Below are 23,738 nucleotides of genomic sequence, written 5' to 3' on the forward strand. Positions count from 1 at the left end.
CTTCATCCTAGTGTTTCTCCATCCTAGTGTTTCTCCATCTTCATCCTAGTGTTTCTCCATCTTCATACTAGTGTTTCTCCATTTTCATCCTAGTGTTTCTCCATTTTCATCCTAGTGTTTCTCCATCTTCATCCTAGTGTTTCTTCATTTTCATCCTAGTGTTTCTTCACTCTAATGTTTCTCCATCTTCATCCTACTGTTTCTCCATCTTCATCCTACTGTTTCTTCATCCTACTGTTTCTCCATCTTCATCCTAGTGTTTTTATCCTAGTGTTTCTCCATCTTTATCCTAGTGTTTCTCCATCTTCATCCTAGTGTTTCTTTATCCTAGTGTTTCTCCATCTTCATCCTAGTGTTTCTCCATCTTCATCCTAGTGTTTCTTTATCCTAGTGTTTCTTCATCCTAGTGTTTCTTCATCCTAGTGTTTCTCAATTTTCGATCCTAGTGTTTCTCCATCTTCATTCTAGTGTTTCTCCATCTTTATCCTAGTGTTTCTTTCATCCTAGTGTTTCTCCATCTTCATCCTAGTGTTTCTCCATCCTAGTGTTTCTCCATCTTCATCCTAGTGTTTCTCCATTTTCATCCTAGTGTTTCTCCATCTTCATCCTAGTGTTTCTCCATCTTCATCCTAGTGTTTCTCCATCTTCATCCTAGTGTTTCTTTATCCTAGTGTTTCTCCATCTTCATCCTAGTGTTTCTCCATCTTAATCCTAGTGTTTCTCCATCCTAGTGTTTCTCCATCTTCATTCTAGAGTTTCTTCATCCTAGTGTTTCTCCATCTTCGTCGGCTGGCATTTTTCTACTCTGTTACGTAATCCACAGATGGAGTGATTTGATTTGGGTGATGTCAATATGACGTAACATTGATGTCAATATGTATATGATGGAACATTAAAATGCTTTTAAAAACAACAACACATCAACTTCTAATTGACAGATGTCTTCCTGTTTTTAATTCAATGCACATTTAGGGATTTATGGTGTGTGTGTGTGTTGTCCTCGAGGAGCATGCAGAAAAGGTCTTACTGTTGAATGGGAGGAGGTGTCAAGAAGTGGGCAGTCACAGCTGATCTGTGTGTGTGTGTGTGTGTGTGTTTGTGTGTGTGTGTGTGAATGTGGGTGTGTGTAGCTGGAGTACGTATGGCTGCCAGGACTGGGCACTGTGTTATATTCAGGCTGAAGAGAGGGTTGAGAGGAAGGTGAGGCGTGCTGAAGTAGTGTTTGCTTCAGAGCCTTGTGGGAGGGCAGGGCGCACAGGGGGATCAGGGTCCTGTTCAATAGGCACCAAACAGAGGAGAACACACTGAAACAGGAAGAGGGACGTCCTGGGTCGTTCAATAGGCACCAAACAGAGGAGAACACACTGAAACAGGAAGAGGGACGTCCTGGGTCGTTCAATAGGCACCAAACAGAGGAGAACACACTGAAACAGGAAGAGGGACGTCCTGGGTCGTTCAATAGGCACCAAACAGAGGAGAACACACTGAAACAGGAAGAGGGACGTCCTGGGTCGTTCAATAGGCACCAAACAGAGGAGAACACACTGAAACAGGAAGAGGGACGTCCTGGGTCGTTCAATAGGCACCAAACAGAGGAGAACACACTGAAACAGGAAGAGGGACGACCTGGGTCGTTCAATAGGCACCAAACAGAGGAGAACACACTGAAACAGGAAGAGGGACGACCTGGGTCATATTCATCAGTGCACACCATAGCAAACCGTAGCAAATAGTATTCTGTTGCAAATTAGCGCTGCTTAAGTTCAGGTTGTCCCTACCCGTTTCGTTGTGCTTTCTTCCGTTTAGTTGCTAATGAATACGGCCCTGAATTTAACCAATAAAATATTTCATTTTACTCTGTGCACTAATGAACATGAGCCTCGCAGGGTTCCCAGACAGACAGGATTCACCTGTTGTCCGGTTAGCTCAGCTGCCAGATGAGACCAGAGGAGAAGAGAGGGGGACGCAGGAAAATATGTGCTGCCTTTCTTTCATTATGTCATGTGCCGGCCACCGACAGGGCCCATGAGAGTTCCCTGAGGAACGTCTGCACAACATTTAACAACTTCAGAGTCAGACTGCTGCGACCCAAATGGCACCCTATTCCCTTTTCTATAGTTACTCAGTCTGAGTTCTCTGGTCACAGGTAGGGCACTATGTAGGGAATAGGGTTCAATTTGGGACACGACCTCGGAAAACTGGGATCTCTCTCTCTCTCTCTTCCCGCCCCTGTTTGGGAATGGACAGGAAGTACCACTGACTCCCTCACGGAGGCGGAGTCTTCCCCACCGTGAAATGGCCCCTGATTGGTACTCTACACAGTGTTTATTTCCACCAGTCCACATATTACCTATTTTTTTTACATTTTAGTCATTTAGCAGACACTCTTATCCAGAGCGACTTACAGTTAGTGAGTGCATACATTTTCATACTGGCCCCCCGTGGGAAACGAACCCACTACCCTGGCGTTGCAAGCGCCATGCTCTACCAACTGAGCTACAGGAGGCCTATTAACATTGTAAAAGGGCAGGTTATTAGCCCTAATGCACCATAGAATGTTTCTTAATTTGTCCTTATACAGTTAGTGAAACCTTTAAAAAATGCAATTAATTTAATGCCGCAACATTTTCTATCAGACCCCAAACACACCTCATTCTGGCAGTTCCAAATATTCATTATCATGTAGTCTAGTACATTCTGCTTTCTGCTTAGACTTCTGATGCTACAGGGAGCTAGTCCCTCCTCACCCCTCACCTCCCTCCTGTCCTCCCTTGCCCCCCTCCTCACCCCTCTCCCCCCCTCCTCACCCCCACCTCCCCCCCAACCTTGCCACTACAAACACTCTGAAGCATATATGACTCAGTTCCAGTTTAGCTCAAGGCCCAAAGAAATCAAGGCTTCACATTAAAAAACTTTTGTACTGACATTGACTAATGGACTGTGTCCCAAATGGCACCCTATTCCCTATGTAGTCCACTACTTTTGACCAGAACCCTATGGGCCCTGGTAAAAAGCAGTGCATTAAATAGGGAATAATTTGGGACACAGCCGTAGTGCTGCTCGAAGAGCCTTGTCAGCAGATACAATGGTGCCAGTAACCAAACGACCCCATTAACAAGGTTACTCAGCGTAGAGAGAGATTTCTAACCTTTATTTAACTAGGGCAAGTCAGTTAAGAACAAATTCTTATTTACAATGACGGCCTACACCGGCAAAACCCGGACGACGCTGGGCCAATTGTGCTCCGCCCTATGGGACTCCCAATCACGGCCGGTTGTGATACAGCCTGGAATCGAACCAGGGGGTCTGTAGTGACGCCTCAAGCACTGAGATGCAGTGCCTTAGACCACTGTGCCACTCGGGAGCCCAATTGCTAGGTTAGGCTTGGTTATTGACTTTCACTCGCATATTTTCAGTTAGACTTAAAGTAGGAGAGTGGAGAACGAGTGTATTTTTAAAGAAGAATTATGGCCACTTTGATACTTGATACTTATCTGCTACTTTTGCTACTTATCTGCTGCTGATACTGCTCTGATATTAGATCATTATCCTCTTAAACTCAGAACTGTAAGCAGTCGGCTCTTTAGGAGAAACACTCAATGGTCTACTACTTCCATTGAAGAGATGGAAGTCGCAGGCTTTCCGGGGGGGGGGGGGGGGGATCACAGCAAATAGAGAAAGAGACTTTTAGTAGGACTGTTACACTGATGCCATACCTGACCTTAAAAATATCATTATTTTAAAAGGTTTTCAGCTCTCATTAGTGACATATCAAATGTAATTTGTCACATGCGCCGAATACAACAGGTGTAGACTTACCTTTGAAATGCTTACTTACAAGCCCTTAACCAACAATGCAGTTTTACTAAATAAACTAAAGCAAAAAAATAAAAGAGCAACAATAAAATAACTATAACAAGGTTATATACAGGGGGTACCGGTACCGAGTCAATGTGCGGGGGTACAGGTTAGTCCAGGTAATATGTACATGTAGGTAGGGATAAAGTGACTATGCATAGATAATAAACAGCCAGTAGCAGCAGCGTAAAAAAGGAGGGGGGGGGGGGGGTCAATGCAAAAAGTCCTGGTAGCCATTTGATTAGCTCTTCAGCAGTCTTATGGCTTGCGGGTAGAAGCTGTTAAGAAGCCTTTTGGACCTAGACTTGGCGCTCCAGTACCGCTTGCCATGCGGTAGCAGAGAGAACAGTTTATGACTAGGGTGGCTGGAGTCTTTTGTAATTTTGATGGTCTTCCTCTGACACTGCCTGGTATAAAGGTCCTGGATGGCAGGAAGCTTGGCCCCAGTGATGTACTGGGCCGTACGCACTACCCTCTGTAGCGCCTTGCGGTCGGAGGCCGAGCAGTTGCCATACCAGGCGGTGATGCAACCAGTCAGGATGCTCTCGATGGTGCAGCTGTAGAACTTATTGAGGATCTGGGGACCCGTGCCAAATATTTTCAGAGTCCTGAGGGGGAAAGGTGTTGTCTGTGTGACTGTCTTGGTGTGTTTGGACCATGATAGTTTGTTGGTGATGTGGACACCAATGAACTTGAAGCTCTCAACCTGCTCCACAACAGCCCCGTCGATGTTAATGTGGACCTGTTTGGCCCTCCTTTTCCTGTAGTCCACGATCATCTCCTTTTGTCTTGATCACGTTGAGGGAGAGGTTGTTGTCCTGGCAACACACTGCCAGGTCTCTGACCTCCTCTCTATAGGCTCCAAAAATGAGCCCAATAACATATTGGTAAAATTATTTTAACATATTGGACCATGCATAGGCTGTATCCATTACAGTTCCTTCAGAAAGTATCCAAACCCCTTGGCTTATTCCACATTTTGTTGTATTACATCCTGAATTCAAAAATTGATTTAAATATATGTATTTTCTTACCCATCTACACACAATACCCGATAATGACAGTCAAAACATGTTTTTAGAATTTCCTGCAAATTTTATTGAAAATGAAATACAGATATATCTCATTTTACGTAAGTATTCACACCCCTCAGTCAATACTTTGTAGAAGCAACGTTGGCAGCGATTACAGCTGTGAGTGTTTCTGGGTAAGTCTCTTAAGAGCTTTCCACACCTGGATTGTGCAACATTCACCCATTATTATTTTCAAAATTCTTCAAGCTCAGCAAGTTGGTTGTTAATCATTGCTAGGCAACCATTTTCAAGTCTTGCTATAGATTTTCAAGTTACACTGAACAAAAATATAAACACAACATGTAAAGTGTTTGTCCCATGTTTCATGAGCTGAAAAAAAAAATCCCAGGCATTTTCCATACGCACAAAAAGCTTATTTCTCTCAAATTGTGTGCACAAATTTGTTTACATCCCTCTTAGTGAACATTTCTCCTTTGCCAAGATAATCCATCCACCTGACAGGTGTGGCATATCTAGAAGCTGATTAAACAGTATGCTGATTACACATGTGCACCTTGCGCTGGGGACAACAAAGGCCACTCTAAAATGTGCAGTGTTGTCACACAACACAATGCCACAGATGGCTCAAGTTTTGAGGGAGCGTGCATTTGGCATGCTGACTTCAGGAATGTCCACCAGAGCCGTTGCCAGAGAATTGAATGTTAATTGCTCTACCATAAGCTGCCTCCAATGTCGTTTTAGAGAATTTGGCAGTATGTCCAACCAGCCTCACAACCGCAAACCACATGTAACCACGCCAACCCAGGACCTCCACACCTGGCTTCTCCACCTACAGGATCGTCTGAGTGGGGGGGTGGGGTGCTGAAGAGTATTTCAGTCTGTAATAAAGCCCTTTTGTGGGGAAAAACTGATTCTGATTGGCTGGGCCTGGCTCCCCAATGGGTGGGCCTGGCTGCCAAGTGGGTTGGCCTATGCCCTCCAAGGCCCACCCATGGCTGCACCCCTGCCCAGTCATGTGAAATCCTTAGATTAGGGCCTAATTTATTTATTTCAATTGACTGATTTCCTCATATGAACTCTAACTCAGTAACATTTTTGAAATTGTTGCATGTTGCGTTTATATTTTTGCTAGACAACCATTTTAAGGTCTTGCTATAGATTTTCAAGTAGATTTAAGTCAAAACTGTAACTCGGCCACTCAGGAACGTTCACTGTCTTCTTGGTAAGCAACTCCAGCGTAGATTTGGCCTTGTGTTTTAGGTTATTGTCCTGCTGAAAGGTGAATTCATCTCCCAGTGTCTGGTGGAAAGCAGACTGAACCAGGTTTTCCTCTAGGATTTTTCCTGTACTTAGCGCCATTCCATTTATTTTTTATCCTGAAAAACTCCCCAGTCCTTATGGATTACAAGCATACCCATAACATGATGCAGCCACCACTATGCTTGAAAATATGGAGAGTGGTACTCAGTAATGTGTTGTATTGGATTTTCACCAAACATAACACTTTGTTTTCAGGACAAAAAGTTAATTGCTTTACCACATTTTGTGCAGTGTTACTTTAGTGCCTTGTTGCAAACGGGATGCATGTTTTTGAATATTTTTATTCTGTACAGGCTTCCTTCTTTTCACTCTGTCAATTAGGTTAGTATTGTGGAGTAACTACAACGTTGTTAGTCCGTCCTCAGTTTTTTCCTGTCACAACCATTCAACTCTGTAACTGTTTAAAAGTCGCCATTGGCCTCATGGTGAAATCCCTGAACGGTTTCCTTCCTCTCCGGCAACTGAGTTAGAAAGGACGCCTATACAGTAGTGACTGGGTATATTGATACACCATCCAAAGTGTAATGAATAACTTCACCATGCTCAAAGAGATATTCAATGTATATCTACCAATAGGTGCCCTTCTTTGTGAGGCATTGGAAAACCTCCCTGGTCTTTGTGGTTGAATCTGTGTTTGAAATTCACTGCTCGACTGAGGGACCTTACAGATAATTATATGTGTGGGTTACAGAGATGAGGTAGTCATTTAAAAATGTTAAACACTATTATTGCACACAGAGTGAGTCCATGCAATGTATTATGTGACTTGTTAAGCACATTTTTACTACTGAACTGATTTGGGCTTGCCATAACAAAGGGGTTGAATACTGTTAAAAAAACATTTAAACGTAATTCCACTTTGACATTATGGGGTGTTGTGTTTCGGCCAGTGACAAAACATCTCCATTTCATCCATTTTAAGTTCAGTCTGTAACAAAACAAAATGTGGAAAAAGTAAAGGGGTGTGAATACTTTCTGAAGGCACGGTATGCTATTAGCAATAAGCAGTGTCACCTGTAGCCCAACTGATGCAGCATAGTGGCTATAAATAAATAGGCTGAATCATGGGGTTGCCCATCTGCATCTGCCCTATTGGCCTAATCATTAGCTAGATCCCATATTTAAAATTTTAACTAGTTAGCATCCTATTGAGGAATGTTACGTCCCAAAAAACGTGCATAGACATACAGCTATCTGACCTTTAGCTGCTATAACCCATTAGAGACATATAGCTATCTGACCTTTAGCTGCTATAACCCATTAGAGGAGACATACAGCTATCTGACCTTTAGCTGCTCAAATGTATCCATAATGGCATGCGGTTACCTGGCTATTAAGGCCGGTTGAAGGGGTCGCACTGTGATTTATTCTCACCAGGCTGTGCTGTATTCATGCGTGGCCAAACAGAGACCACTTTAATATAATGATAATACACTATATACTGTAGCACTGAGAGGACACTATTATCCAAAGTGACATACATTACAATGTGCATACATTTAGTGTGTATGATCTGATCCCTGATGAATTGAACCCATGACCTTCACATTGCTAGTACCCCAGTCTTTACCCATGTATAGAAATTAGACGACACCCATAATAATGACCCCCCCAGATCAAACGTAGTTGAGATATGTCTTGGGATCAATCTCACAGCAGTCTGATTCACCACATTAATTAAAGGGATAGTTCACCTAAACATTAATTAAAGGGATAGTTCACCTAAACATTAATTAAAGGGATAGTTCACCTAAACATTAATTAAAGGGTAGTTCACCTAAACATTAATTAAAGGGATAGTTCACCTAAACATTAATTAAAGGGGTAGTTCACCTAAACATTAATTAAAGGGATAGTTCACCTAAACATTAATTAAAGGGATAGTTCACCTAAACATTAATTAAAGGGGTAGTTCACCTAAACATTAATTAAAGGGATAGTTCACCTAAACATTAATTAAAGGGGTAGTTCACCTAAACATTAATTAAAGGGGTAGTTCACCTAAACATAAATTAAAGGGATAGTTCACCTAAACATTAATTAAAGGGGTAGTTCACCTAAACATTAATTAAAGGGGGAATTCACCTAAATATTAATTAAAGGGGTAGTTCACCTAAACATTAATTAAAGGGATAGTTCACCTAAACATTAATTAAAGGGATAGTTCACCTAAACATTAATTAAAGGGATAGTTCACCTAAACATTAATTAAAGGGGTAGTTCACCTAAACATTAATTAAAGGGATAGTTCACCTAAACATTAATTAAAGGGATAGTTCACCTAAACATTAATTAAAGGGGTAGTTCACCTAAACATTAATTAAAGGGATAGTTCACCTAAACATTAATTAAAGGGATAGTTCACCTAAACATTAATTAAAGGGGTAGTTCACCTAAACATTAATTAAAGGGATAGTTCACCTAAACATTAATTAAAGGGATAGTTCACCTAAACATTAATTAAAGGGATAGTTCACCTAAATTAAAGTATTGTTTCTTCCCCACCATGTGTTAGTTACCGTTGTAGTGTGGGACGCTGCTGTTCACTTGAAATAAAATAACTTCAATGACTCCTCTTTCCATGATTCCCCTGCAGATTAAAAGTGGTAAGACGGAGAAGGAGGTGCAGCAGCTGCTTCTGAAGAGCCTCCAGTATCTGGAGCGATACATGTACCTCATCCTCTTCAACAGCTATCTGCACCTGGAGAAGAAGGACTCCTGGCAACGATCCTTTACCGCCTGGATGCAACAGGTTGGTTGGCCTCCCATTCATTCCCACAGCACAACTCACAGTACACTGACCTAGGATAGAAGAGACTGGACTGGACTGGACTAGACTAGACTAGACTAGACTAGACTAGACTAGACTAGACTAGACTAGACTAGACTGGACTGGACTGGACTGGACTGGACTGGACTATATCTTCATTGGGTGGGCCTCCCATTCACACAGCAGAACAGTAGAAACACTCACCCTATAGTAAATTCTGACCCAGAATGAGGTTATAGAATTACCTTCATGATTACTACAGAGCTGGGGTGAATTCTATTTCATTTCAGTCAATTCAGGAAGTAAACTGAAATATCAATTCTAAATACATTTCCCCCCATTGCTTTTCCATGGGGCAAAAAATATTTTCAATTAGGAAAATTGCTTTTCAAATAGAAAATTGCATTTCAATGAGGGAAAATTAAATGGAATTTCCCCAAACCTGGTCAAATTCATCACTTTTATCCTAACTTTTTAATAAAAAAATTAAGTTGGGATATCATCCAACATCAGCGGCCAGTTATTGTTTTTGTATTATATTGTATTCTTATATCCAGTTGTCAGATTTGCCAGTTTCGGTTTCTTTGACCTATACCGGTCCAATGAAATCTCAGAATAATGCTGCTGTGGCTTATGAAGGAAAAGGACCCCATCAGCCCTTTTTTTGTGCAGTGAGGAAACGTGTGGCAGGTTTCCAGACCCAGGCCATCTGATATCTGATCCACAGCACATACAACCCCCTGTGCACCCCTCGCACCTCCTCACAGACTGACACACATTCAACCCTCGATTTGCCCGTGGAAACTTCACTGAGGCAATGTGAGGGGAGAGCAGAGACCTCCTCTCTTCCTCTCCTCATTCAGAAGCACTTGATTGTGCTCCAAATGGCACCGTTTCCCCTTTTATAGAGGGCACTACTTTAGACCAGGGCCCATAGGAACACAACCACGGATGTCATCCAGGATGTTTACTGAATATTGATTGAAATGTGAAGTCAATTTGGTCGGTTGCAAGAAGCTTCTTAGAACGACGGAGAAAGAAAGAAAAAGGAATTCCAGCTGCTTCATAAAAGGCCAGCTGAGAATCAACAACAGAAGTGTGGTGGTGCACGCTGGTCTCTTCAGAAAATGGAGCTGCCGCCTTCATGCACGTTCTATTCACAAGTGTGGACAAAGCAACAGCACAGGCTGCATCCCAAATGGCACCCTATTCCCTAGATAGTGTACTACTTTTGACCAGAGCCCTATGGACCCTATGGACCCTGGTCAAAAGTAGTACACTAACTAGGGAATAGGGTGCCATTTGGGATGCAACCACACTTATCTGGGTTCATTAAACTAAAATAGGGGAAGAAATCTATTACCCACAATGATACATACACACACACACACACACACACACACGCGCACACACACACACACACACACACGCACACACACACACACACACACACACACACACACACACATACAGTGAGGGAAAAAAGTATTTGATCCCCTGCTGATTTTGTACGTTTGCCCACTGACAAAGAAATGATCTTTCTATAATTTTAATGGTAGGTTTATTTGAACAGTGAGAGACAGAATAACAACAAAAAAATCCAGAAAAACGCATGTCAAAAATGTTATAAATTGATTGAGTATTTGACCCCTCTGCAAAACATGACTTAGTACTTGGTGGCAAAACCCTTGTTGGCAATCACAGAGGTCAGACGTTTCCTGTAGTTGGCCACCAGGTTTGCACACATCTCAGGAGGGATTTTGTCCCACTCCTCTTTGCAGATCTTCTCCAAGTCATTACGGTTTTGAGCCTGACGTTTGGCAACTCGAACCTTCAGCTCCCTCCACAGATTTTCTATGGGATTAAGGTCTGGAGACTGGCTAGGCCACTGGCTAGGCCACAAAAATGTTATAAATTGATTTGCATTTTAATGAGGGAAATAAGTATTTGACCCCCTCTGAATCAGAAAGATTTCTGGCTCCCAGGTGTCTTTTATACAGGTAACGAGCTGAGATTAGGAGCACACTCTTAAAGGGAGTGCTCCTAATCTGTTTGTTACCTGTATAAAAAGACACCTGTCCACAGAAGCAATCAATCAATCAGATTCCAAACTCTCCACCATGGCCAAGACCAAAGATCTCTCCAAGGATGTCAGGGACAAGATTGTAGACCTACACAAGGCTGGAATGGGCTACAAGACCATCGCCAAGCAGCTTGGTGAGAAGGTGACAACAGTTGGTGCGATTATTCGCAAATGGAAGAAACACAAAATAACTGTCAATCTCCCTCGGCCTGGGGCTCCATGCAAGATCTCACCTCGTGGAGTTGCAATGATCATGAGAACGGTGAGGAATCAGCCCAGAACTACACGGGAGGATCTTGTCAATGATCTCAAGGCAGCTGGGACCATAGTCACCAAGAAAACAATTGGTAACCCACTACGCCGTGAAGGACTGAAATCCTGCAGCGCCCGCAAGGTCCCCCTGCTCAAGAAAGCACATATACAGGCCCGTCTGAAGTTTGCCAATGAACATCTGAATGATTCAGAGGAGAACTGGGTGAAAGTGTTGTGGTCAGATGAGACCAAATTGGAGCTCTTTGGCATCAACTCAACTCGCCGTGTTTGGAGGAGGAGGAATGCTGCCTATGACCCCAAGAACACCATCCCCACCGTGGAAACATTATGCTTTGGGGGTGTTTTTCTGCTAAGGGGACAGGACAACTTCACCGCATCAAAGGGACGATGGACGGGGCCATGTACCGTCAAATCTTGGGTGAGAACCTCCTTCCCTCAGCCAGGGCATTGAGAATGGGCCGTGGATGGGTATTCCAGCATGACAATGACCCAAAACACACGGCCAAGGCAACAAAGGAGTGGCTCAAGAAGAAGCACATTAAGGTCCTGGAGTGGCCTAGCCAGTCTCCAGACCTTAATCCCATAGAAAATCTGTGGAGGGAGCTGAAGGTTCGAGTTGCCAAACGTCAGGCTCAAAACCGTAATGACTTGGAGAAGATCTGCAAAGAGGAGTGGGACAAAATCCCTCCTGAGATGTGTGCAAACCTGGTGGCCAACTACAGGAAACGTCTGACCTCTGTGATTGCTAACAAGGGTTTTGCCACCAAGTACTAAGTCATGTTTTGCAGAGGGGTCAAATACTAAATCAATTTATAACATTTTTGACATGCGTTTTTCTGGATTTTTTTGTTGTTATTCTGTCTCTCACTGTTCAAATAAACCTACCATTAAAATTATAGACTGATCATGTCTTTGTCAGTGGGCAAACGTACAAAATCAGCAGGGGATCAAATACTTTTTTCCCTCACTGAATACACACACACACACACATATATACATATATATATATATATATATATATATATATATATATATATACAGTGGGGAGAACAAGTATTTGATACACTGCCGATTTTGCAGGTTTTCCTACTTACAAAGCATGTAGAGGTCTGTAATTTTTATCATAGGTACACTTCAACTGTGAGAGACGGAATCTAAAACAAAAATCCAGAAAATCACATTGTATGATTTTTAAGTAATTAATTTGCATTTTATTGCATGACATAAGTATTTGATACATCAGAAAAGCAGAACTTAATATTTGGTACAGAAAACTTTGTTTGCAATTACAGAGATCATACGTTTCCTGTAGGTCTTGACCAGGTTTGCACACACTGCAGCAGGGATTTTGGCCCACTCCTCCATACAGACCTTCTCCAGATCCTTCAGGTTTCGGGGCTGTCGCTCGGCAATACAGACTTTCAGCTCCCTCCAAAGATTTTCTATTGGGTTCAGGTCTGGAGACTGGCTAGGCCACTCCAGGACCTTGAGATGCTTCTAACGGAGCCACTCCTTAGTTGCCCTGGCTGTGTGTTTCGGGTCGTTGTCATGCTGGAAGACCCAGCCACGACCCATCTTCAATGCTCTTACTGAGGGAAGGATGTTGTTGGCCAAGATCTCGCGATACATGGCCCCATCCATCCTCCCCTCAATACGGTGCAGTCGTCCTGTCCCCTTTGCAGAAAAGCATCCCCAAAGAATGATGTTTCCACCTCCATGCTTCACGGTTGGGATGGTGTTCTTGGGGTTGTACTCATCCTTCTTCTTCCTCCAAACACGGTGAGTGGAGTTTAGACCAAAAAGCTCTATTTTTAGCTCATCAGACCACATGACCTTCTCCCATTCCTCCTCTGGATCATCCAGATGGTCATTGGCAAACTTCAGACGGGCCTGGACATGCGCTGGCTTGAGCAGGGGGACCTTGCGTGCGCTGCAGGATTTTAATCCATGACGGCGTAGTGTGTTACTAATGGTTTTCTTTGAGACTGTGGTCCCAGCTCTCTTCAGGTCATTGACCAGGTCCTGCCGTGTAGTTCTGGGCTGATCCCTCACCTTCCTCATGATCATTGATGCCCCACGAGGTGAGATCTTGCATGGAGCCCCAGTCCGAGGGTGATTGACCGTCATCTTGAACTTCTTCCATTTTCTAATAATTGCGCCAACAGTTGTTGCCTTCTCACCAAGCTGCTTGCCTATTGTCCTGTAGCCCATCCCACCCTTGTGCAGGTCTACAATTTTACCCCTGATGTCCTTACACAGCTCTCGGGTCTTGGCCATTGTGGAGAGGTTGGAGTCTGTTTGATTGAATGTGTGGACAGGTGTCTTTTATACAGGTAACGAGTTCAAACAGTTGCAGTTAATATAGGTAATGAGTGGAGAACAGGAGGGCTTCTTAAAGAAAAACGAACAGGTCTGTGAGAGCCGGAATTCTTACTGGTTGGTAGGTGATCAAATACTTATGTCATGCAATAAAATGCAAATTAATTACTTAAAAATCATACAATGTGATTTTCTGGATTTTTGTTTTAGATTCCGTCTCTCACAGTTGAAGTGTACCTATGATAAAAATTACAGACCTCTACATGCTTTGTAAGTAGGAAAACCTGCAAAATCGGCAGTGTATCAAATACTTGTTCTCCCCACTGTATATACACACACACACACACACACACACACACACACAAGTTTGGACACAATGACATATATATCACTATATTCTCTCCAGCTGTCGTACTGTAAGTGTTTGGGTGGAAAATGGCCTCAGAGGAGCGAAAAACAAGGGAAAACCTCCCCATCCAGTTTGTGTGCTCTGAAGCGTTACCAGAGTTTCATGTGGATATCCCCCCCTGGAATTTACAAGCTTATCCAAGTTCTATTGTGGCCTGGTTCTTCACACATTGAACTCCATAAGGTCTGGGACCCTGTGTTTTTGGTGGTTTGTCTTTTGTCCTGGTTTGGCCAGCTGTGCAGCCTACAGTAAAGCACTGAATCTATGGGCATTCCACTGCTAGCGGAGCGTTAGCCCCCCTGGCTGGTGTTGTCGCTCCATTGTCATGTTGGTTATTATATTCAAGGCAAGTTCTGAGTCCCAAATGGCACACACTTCCCTATTTAGTGCACTGTGTTTTTGAGCAGGGCTGACAGGGGATAGGATGCCATTTGGGACCCATACAAAATCATAGAATGCAATCTTCAGCTGTATACTAAAGATAATTGTTTGACCTTTGTGCGTGGTCAGGGTTAGGGTCAGTTGCAGTTTAATGTAGTGCTTTATAGTTGGAAGATAGTAATGAGTTTTTAGGAGGCACGTTCATTCACTCTTCATCACTCTTTTCAAACTGAAGTTGGAAGTTTTTCTTCCAGCCTTCTGGTTGGTAAAAACAACCAAGAATCAAGTAATAATAATAATAATAATATGCCATTTAGCAGACGCTTTTATCCAAAGCGACTTACAGTCATGCGTGCATACATTTTTGTGTATGGGTTGTCCCGGGGATCGAACCCACTACCCTGGCGTTACAAGCGCCGAAGTCTCGCCCTCCAGGGACAAATGGTGTCAAAGCCCACCGTTAAGCTCTTCTTGAACAAATATTTGTTCTCTGGAAAACATCAATAAATAATTATAATAAATAATAATAGTACACTGGATTAAAGGTGCCTTAAAAAAAAAACTGGACACTGCACAACAAAACAGAAGAGAAAAAAACACAGGATGAAAGCAATTAACAATCTAAACTAGGGCTGAAGGAAGGGGCTGAGTAATGGTAAACTATAGCTGAAGGAAGAGGCTGAGTAATGGTAAACTAGGGCTGAAGGAAGAGGCTGAGTAATGGTAAACTAGGGCTGAAGGAAGAGGCTGAGTAATGGTAAACTAGGGCAGAAGGAAGAGGCTGAGTAATGGTAAACTAGGGATGAAGGAAGAGGCTGAGTAATGGTAAACTAGGGCTGAAGGAAGAGGCTGAGTAATGGTAAACTAGGGCTGAAGGAAGAGGCTGAGTTATGGTAAACTAGGGCTGAAGGAAGAGGCTGAGTAATGGTAAACTAGGGCTGAAGGAAGAGGCTGAGTAATGGTAAACTAGGGCAGAAGGAAGAGGCTGAGTAATGGTAAACTAGGGCTGAAGGAAGAGGCTGAGTAATGGTAAACTAGGGCTGAAGGAAGAGGCTGAGTAATGGTAAACTAGGGCAGAAGGAAGAGGCTGAGTAATGGTAAACTAGGGCAGAAGGAAGAGGCTGAGTAATGGTAGGGCTGAAGGAAGAGGCTGAGTAATGGTAAACTAGGGCTGAAGGAAGAGGCTGAGTAATGGTAAACTAGGGCTGAAGGAAGAGGCTGAGTAATGGTAAACTAGGGCTGAAGGAAGAGGCTGAGTAATGGTAAACTATGGCAGAAGGAAGAGGCTGAGTAATGGTAAACTAGGGCTGAAGGAAGAGGCTGAGTAATGGTAAACTAGGGCTGAAGGAAGGGGCTGAGTAATGGTAGGGCTGAAGGAAGAGGCTGAGTAATGGTAAACTAGGGCAGAAGGAAGAGGCTGAGTAATGGTAAACTAGGGCTGAAGGAAGAGGCTGAGTAATGGTAAACTAGGGCTGAAGGAAGAGTCTGAGTAATGGTAAACTAGGGCAGAAGGAAGAGGCTGAGTAATGGTAAACTAGGGCTGAAGGAAGGGGCTGAGTAATGGTAGGGCTGAAGGAAGAGGCTGAGTAATGGTAAACTAGGGCAGAAGGAAGAGGCTGAGTAATGGTAAACTAGGGCTGAAGGAAGAGGCTGAGTAATGGTAAACTAGGGCTGAAGGAAGAGGCTGAGTAATGGTAAACTAGGGCAGAAGGAAGAGGCTGAGTAATGGTAAACTAGGGCAGAAGGAAGAGGCTGAGTAATGGTAGGGCTGAAGGAAGAGGCTGAGTAATGGTAAACTAGGGCTGAAGGAAGAGGCTGAGTAATGGTAAACTAGGGCAGAAGGAAGAGGCTGAGTAATGGTAAACTAGGGCTGAAGGAAGAGGCTGAGTAATGGTAAACTAGGGCAGAAGGAAGGGGCTGAGTAATGGTAAACTAGGGCTGAAGGAAGAGGCTGAGTAATGGTAAACTAGGGCAGAAGGAAGAGGCTGAGTAATGGTAAACTAGGGCTGAAGGAAGAGGCTGAGTAATGGTAAACTAGGGCTGAAGGAAGAGGCTGAGTAATGGTAAACTAGGGCTGAAGGAAGAGGCTGAGTAATGGTAAACTAGGGCAGAAGGAAGAGGCTGAGTAATGGTAAACTAGGGCTGAAGGAAGAGGCTGAGTAATGGTAAACTAGGGCTGAAGGAAGAGGCTGAGTAATGGTAAACTAGGGCTGAAGGAAGAGGCTGAGTAATGGTAAACTAGGGCTGAAGGAAGAGGCTGAGTAATGGTAAACTAGGGCTGAAGGAAGAGGCTGAGTAATGGTAAACTAGCTGACTGTTACTGTACTATAGAACCACTGAGGGAAGCTGACTGTTACTGTACTATAGAACCACACTGAGGGAAGCTGACTGTTACTGTACTATAGAACCACTGAGGGAAGCTGACTGTTACTGTACTATAGAACCACACTGAGGGAAGCTGACTGTTACTGTAATATAGAACCACTGAGGGAAGCTGACTGTTACTGTACTATAGAACCACACTGAGGGAAGCTGACTGTTACTGTACTATAGAACCACTGAGGGAAGCTGACTGTTACTGTACTATAGAACCACACTGAGGGAAGCTGACTGTTACTGTACTATAGAACCACTGAGGGAAGCTGACTGTTACTGTACTATAGAACCACTGAGGGAAGCTGACTGTTACTGTACTATAGAACCACACTGAGGGAAGCTGACTGTTACTGTACTATAGAACCACTGAGGGAAGCTGACTGTTACTGTACTATAGAACCACACTGAGGGAAGCTGACTGTTACTGTATTATAGAACCACACTGAGGGAAGCTGACTGTTACTGTATTATAGAACCACACTGAGGGAAGCTGACTGTTACTGCACTATAGAACCACTGAGGGAAGCTGACTGTTACTGTACTATAGAACCACACTGAGGGAAGCTGACTGTTACTGTACTATAGAACCACTGAGGGAAGCTGACTGTTACTGTACTATAGAACCACACTGAGGTAAGCTGACTGTTACTGTACTATAGAACCACTGAGGGAAGCTGACTGTTACTGTACTATAGAACCACTGAGGGAAGCTGACTGTTACTGTACTATAGAACCACACTGAGGGAAGCTGACTGTTACTGTACTATAGAACCACTGAGGGAAGCTGACTGTTACTGTACTATAGAACCACACTGAGGGAAGCTGACTGTTACTGTATTATAGAACCACACTGAGGGAAGCTGACTGTTACTGTATTATAGAACCACACTGAGGGAAGCTGACTGTTACTGCACTATAGAACCACTGAGGGAAGCTGACTGTTACTGTACTATAGAACCACACTGAGGGAAGCTGACTGTTACTGTACTATAGAACCACTGAGGGAAGCTGACTGTTACTGTACTATAGAACCACACTGAGGTAAGCTGACTGTTACTGTACTATAGAACCACTGAGGGAAGCTGACTGTTACTGTACTATAGAACCACTGAGGGAAGCTGACTGTTACTGTACTATAGAACCACACTGAGGGAAGCTGACTGTTACTGTACTATAGAACCACACTGAGGGAAGCTGACTGTTACTGTACTATAGAACCACTGAGGGAAGCTGACTGTTACTGTACTATAGAACCACACTGAGGGAAGCTGACTGTTACTGTACTATAGAACCACACTGAGGGAAGCTGACTGTTACTGTATTATAGAACCACACTGAGGGAAGCTGACTGTTACTGTACTATAGAACCACTGAGGGAAGCTGACTGTTACTGTACTATAGAACCACACTGAGGGAAGCTGACTGTTACTGTACTATAGAACCACACTGAGGGAAGCTGACTGTTACTGTATTATAGAACCACACTGAGGGAAGCTGACTGTTACTGTACTATAGAACCACTGAGGGAAGCTGACTGTTACTGTACTATAGAACCACTGAGGGAAGCTGACTGTTACTGTACTATAGAACCACTGAGGGAAGCTGACTGTTACTGTACTATAGAACCACACTGAGGGAAGCTGACTGTTACTGTACTATAGAACCACACTGAGGGAAGCTGACTGTTACTGTACTATAGAACCACTGAGGGAAGCTGACTGTTACTGTACTATAGAACCACACTGAGGGAAGCTGATTGTTACTGTACTATAGGACCACACTGAGGGAAGCTGACTGTTACTGTACTATAGAACCACTGAGGGAAGCTGACTGTTACTGTACTATAGAACCACACTGAGGGAAGCTGACTGTTACTGTACTATAGAACCACACTGAGGGAAGCTGACTGTTACTGTACTATAGAACCACACTGAGGGAAGCTGACTGTTACTGTACTATAGAACCACACTGAGGGAAGCTGACTGTTACTGTACTATAGAACCACTGAGGGAAGCTGACTGTTACTCTACTATAGAACCACTGAGGGAAGCTGACTGTTACTGTACTATAGAACCACACTGAGGGAAGCTGACTGTTACTGTACTATAGAACCACTGAGGGAAGCTGACTGTTACTGTACTATAGAACCACACTGAGGGAAGCTGACTGTTGCTGTATTATAGAACCACACTGAGGGAAGCTGACTGTTACTGTACTATAGAACCACTGAGGGAAGCTGACTGTTACTGTACTATAGAACCACACTGATGGAAGCTGACTGTTACTGTACTATAGAACCACACTGAGGGAAGCTGACTGTTACTGTACTATAGAACCACACTGAGGGAAGCTGACTGTTACTGTATTATAGAACCACACTGAGGGAAGCTGACTGTTACTGTATTATAGAACCACACTGAGGGAAGCTGACTGTTACTGTACTATAGAACCACTGAGGGAAGCTGACTGTTACTGTACTATAGAACCACTGAGGGAAGCATACTGTTACTGTACTATAGAACCACACTGAGGGAAGCTGACTGTTACTGTACTATAGAACCACTGAGGGAAGCTGACTGTTACTGTACTATAGAACCACACTGAGGGAAGCTGACTGTTACTGTATTATAGAACCACACTGAGGGAAGCTGACTGTTACTGTATTATAGAACCACACTGAGGGAAGCTGACTGTTACTGTACTATAGAACCACACTGAGGGAAGCTGACTGTTACTGTACTATAGAACCACTCTGAGGGAAGCTGACTGTTACTGTACTATAGAACCACACTGAGGGAAGCTGACTGTTACTGTATTATAGAACCACTGAGGGAAGCTGACTGTTACTGTATTATAGAACCACACTGAGGGAAGCTGACTGTTACTGTATTATAGAACCACACTTAGGGAAGCTGACTGTTACTGTACTATAGAACCACACTGAGGGAAGCTGACTGTTACTGTACTATAGAACCACTGAGGGAAGCTGACTGTTACTGTATTATAGAACCACACTGAGGGAAGCTGACTGTTACTGTATTATAGAACCACTGAGGGAAGCTGACTGTTACTGTACTATAGAACCACTCTGAGGGAAGCTGACTGTTACTGTACTATAGAACCACACTGAGGGAAGCTGACTGTTACTGTATTATAGAACCACTGAGGGAAGCTGACTGTTACTGTATTATAGAACCACACTGTGTGAAGCTGACTGTTACTGTACTATAGAACCACTGAGGGAAGCTGACTGTTACTGTATTATAGAACCACACTGAGGGAAGCTGACTGTTACTGTACTATAGAACCACACTGAGGGAAGCTGACTGTTACTGTACTATAGAACCACTGAGGGAAGCTGACTGTTACTGTACTATAGAACCACACTGAGGGAAGCTGACTGTTACTGTATTATAGAACCACACTGAGGGAAGCTGACTGTTACTGTATTATAGAACCACACTGAGGGAAGCTGACTGTTACTGCACTATAGAACCACTGAGGGAAGCTGACTGTTACTGTACTATAGAACCACACTGAGGGAAGCTGACTGTTACTGTACTATAGAACCACTGAGGGAAGCTGACTGTTACTGTACTATAGAACCACACTGAGGTAAGCTGACTGTTACTGTACTATAGAACCACTGAGGGAAGCTGACTGTTACTGTACTATAGAACCACTGAGGGAAGCTGACTGTTACTGTACTATAGAACCACACTGAGGGAAGCTGACTGTTACTGTATTATAGAACCACACTGAGGGAAGCTGACTGTTACTGTATTATAGAACCACACTGAGGGAAGCTGACTGTTACTGTATTATAGAACCACACTGAGGGAAGCTGACTGTTACTGTATTATAGAACCACACTGAGGGAAGCTGACTGTTACTGTACTATAGAACCACACTGAGGGAAGCTGACTGTTACTGTACTATAGAACCACACTGAGGGAAGCATACTGTTACTGTATTATAGAACCACACTGAGGGAAGCTGACTGTTACTGTATTATAGAACCACACTGAGGGAAGCTGACTGTTACTGTACTATAGAACCACTGAGGGAAGCTGACTGTTACTGTACTATAGAACCACTGAGGGAAGCATACTGTTACTGTACTATAGAACCACACTGAGGGAAGCTGACTGTTACTGTACTATAGAACCACTGAGGGAAGCTGACTGTTACTGTACTATAGAACCACACTGAGGGAAGCTGACTGTTACTGTATTATAGAACCACACTGAGGGAAGCTGACTGTTACTGTATTATAGAACCACACTGAGGGAAGCTGACTGTTACTGTACTATAGAACCACACTGAGGGAAGCTGACTGTTACTGTACTATAGAACCACTCTGAGGGAAGCTGACTGTTACTGTACTATAGAACCACACTGAGGGAAGCTGACTGTTACTGTATTATAGAACCACTGAGGGAAGCTGACTGTTACTGTATTATAGAACCACACTGAGGGAAGCTGACTGTTACTGTACTATAGAACCACACTGAGGGAAGCTGACTGTTACTGTACTATAGAACCACACTGAGGGAAGCTGACTGTTACTGTACTATAGAACCACTGAGGGAAGCTGACTGTTACTGTATTATAGAACCACACTGAGGGAAGCTGACTGTTACTGTATTATAGAACCACTGAGGGAAGCTGACTGTTACTGTACTATAGAACCACTCTGAGGGAAGCTGACTGTTACTGTACTATAGAACCACACTGAGGGAAGCTGACTGTTACTGTATTATAGAACCACTGAGGGAAGCTGACTGTTACTGTATTATAGAACCACACTGTGTGAAGCTGACTGTTACTGTACTATAGAACCACTGAGGGAAGCTGACTGTTACTGTATTATAGAACCACACTGAGGGAAGCTGACTGTTACTGTACTATAGAACCACACTGAGGGAAGCTGACTGTTACTGTACTATAGAACCACTGAGGGAAGCTGACTGTTACTGTACTATAGAACCACACTGAGGGAAGCTGACTGTTACTGTATTATAGAACCACACTGAGGGAAGCTGACTGTTACTGTACTATAGAACAACACTGAGGGAAGCTGACTGTTACTGTACTATAGAACCACTGAGGGAAGCTGACTGTTACTGTACTATAGAACCACTGAGGGAAGCTGACTGTTACTGTACCATAGAACCACACTGAGGGAAGCTGACTGTTACTGTACTATAGAACCACTGAGGGAAGCTGACTGTTACTGTACCATAGAACCACTGAGGGAAGCTGACTGTTACTGTACTATAGAACCACACTGAGGGAAGCTGACTGTTACTGTACTATATAACCACACTGAGGGAAGCTGACTGTTACTGTACTATAGAACCACTCTGAGGGAAGCTGACTGTTACTGTACTATAGAACCACACTGAGGGAAGCTGACTGTTACTGTACTATAGAACCACTGAGGGAAGCTGACTGTTACTGTACTATAGAACCACTGAGGGAAGCTGACTGTTACTGTACCATAGAACCACTGAGGGAAGCTGACTGTTACTGTACTATAGAACCACACTGAGGGAAGCTGACTGTTACTGTACTATAGAACCACTGAGGGAAGCTGACTGTTACTGTACTATAGGACCACTCAGATGGAAGTGCTGAACCTAATATGAGGAAGCTTTGCTTTAAGGCACGCATTTTATTTTCACTCCAGCCCAATCAATGTCAGGCTTATCAACGGCTGAGTCCCAAATGCACCCTATCCCCTTTATAGTGCCTTACAAAGTAGTCAATAGTAGTGCACTATAAAGGGGATAGGGGGCCGTTTGGGACGCGGTCAGGCTGGTCAGGTTTTTAAAGCGTCTGTTTGAAGTGTTCTAAAGGCATTTTGGAGGAGGTGGAGTAAAACATGACATATTGATCCATCTACAGTCCCAATAGGTGAACACTAAGATAGCTGATTTAGTTGTACGGTTTGGTATGACTGCACTGCCAAGGATGTGTCCCAAATGGTACCCTATTCCCCATAGGGCTCCGGTCAAAAGTAGTGCACTACATAGGGTTCCATTTGGGATGAAGACACACATGAATCTACCTTTACCTGTATGTCAGACTAAGATATCCGATTTAGTTATTACTGTCCTTTCCTTTCCTTTAGCATCCTCCCGTAATAAACAGTAGAGCAGCAATAACAACCTTTTAAAACATCCTAATGTTAACATGACCGTACGTATCGCTCTGTTCTCCGCCCCTGTTCCTCCTGTCCCTGAGCTGGAATAAACCGGTTTCAACAGATCCTTCGTCCCGCTATAAAAACATTGAATTCCAAAATAGACCGGAAACAATTGCTATGAAAACAGTTGTTGAATGCAGAAATATGTGGGTGGGTGGGTCGTATCGGTCGGTTGGGGCTATATCCTTACTGTTATGATTAGGTGGAATATAAACTGAGTGAACAAAACATTAGGAACACCTTCCTGATATTGAGTTGAACCCCCTTTTGCCCTCAGAACAGCCTCAATTATTCAGGGCATGGCCCATGTTGACTCCAATGCTTCCCACAGTTGTGTGCAGTTGGCTGGATTTCCTTTGGGTGATGGACCATTCTTGATACACACAAACTGTTGAGCGTGAAAAACCCAGCAGCGTTGCAGTTCTTGGCACACTCAAACCGGTGCGCCTGGCACCTACTTCAAAGGCAGTTCAATCTTTTGTCTTGCCCATTCACCCTCTGAATGGCACACATACACACGCCGTGTCTCAATTGTCTCAAGGCTTCATCTACAGTGATTGAAATGGATTGAACAGGTGACATCAATAAAGGATCATAGCTTTCACCTGGATTCACCTGGTCAGTCTGTCATGGAAAGAGCAGGTGTTCCTAATGTTTTGTACAATCAGTGTGTGTGTGTATATATGTATATATGTATATATATA

At 43.5% G+C, this 23,738-nt stretch overlaps 1 protein-coding gene across 1 annotated transcript in view; it reads left to right on the forward strand.

The window, feature by feature from the left end:
- Nucleotides 1-23,738, forward strand: part of pald1a (phosphatase domain containing paladin 1a) — a 333,284-nt gene that overhangs the window by 282,685 nt on the left and 26,861 nt on the right. The window contains exon 19 of the mRNA XM_084189079.1: nt 8,809-8,964. Within this exon, the coding sequence (XP_084045205.1) occupies nt 8,809-8,964 (156 nt within the window). The remainder of the gene's footprint in view (nt 1-8,808; nt 8,965-23,738) is intronic.

The sequence above is a fragment of the Coregonus lavaretus genome, assembly GCF_964263955.1.
Source record: "Coregonus lavaretus genome assembly, contig: SUPER_36_unloc_1, whole genome shotgun sequence".
Classification (NCBI taxonomy): Eukaryota; Metazoa; Chordata; class Actinopteri; order Salmoniformes; family Salmonidae; genus Coregonus; species Coregonus lavaretus.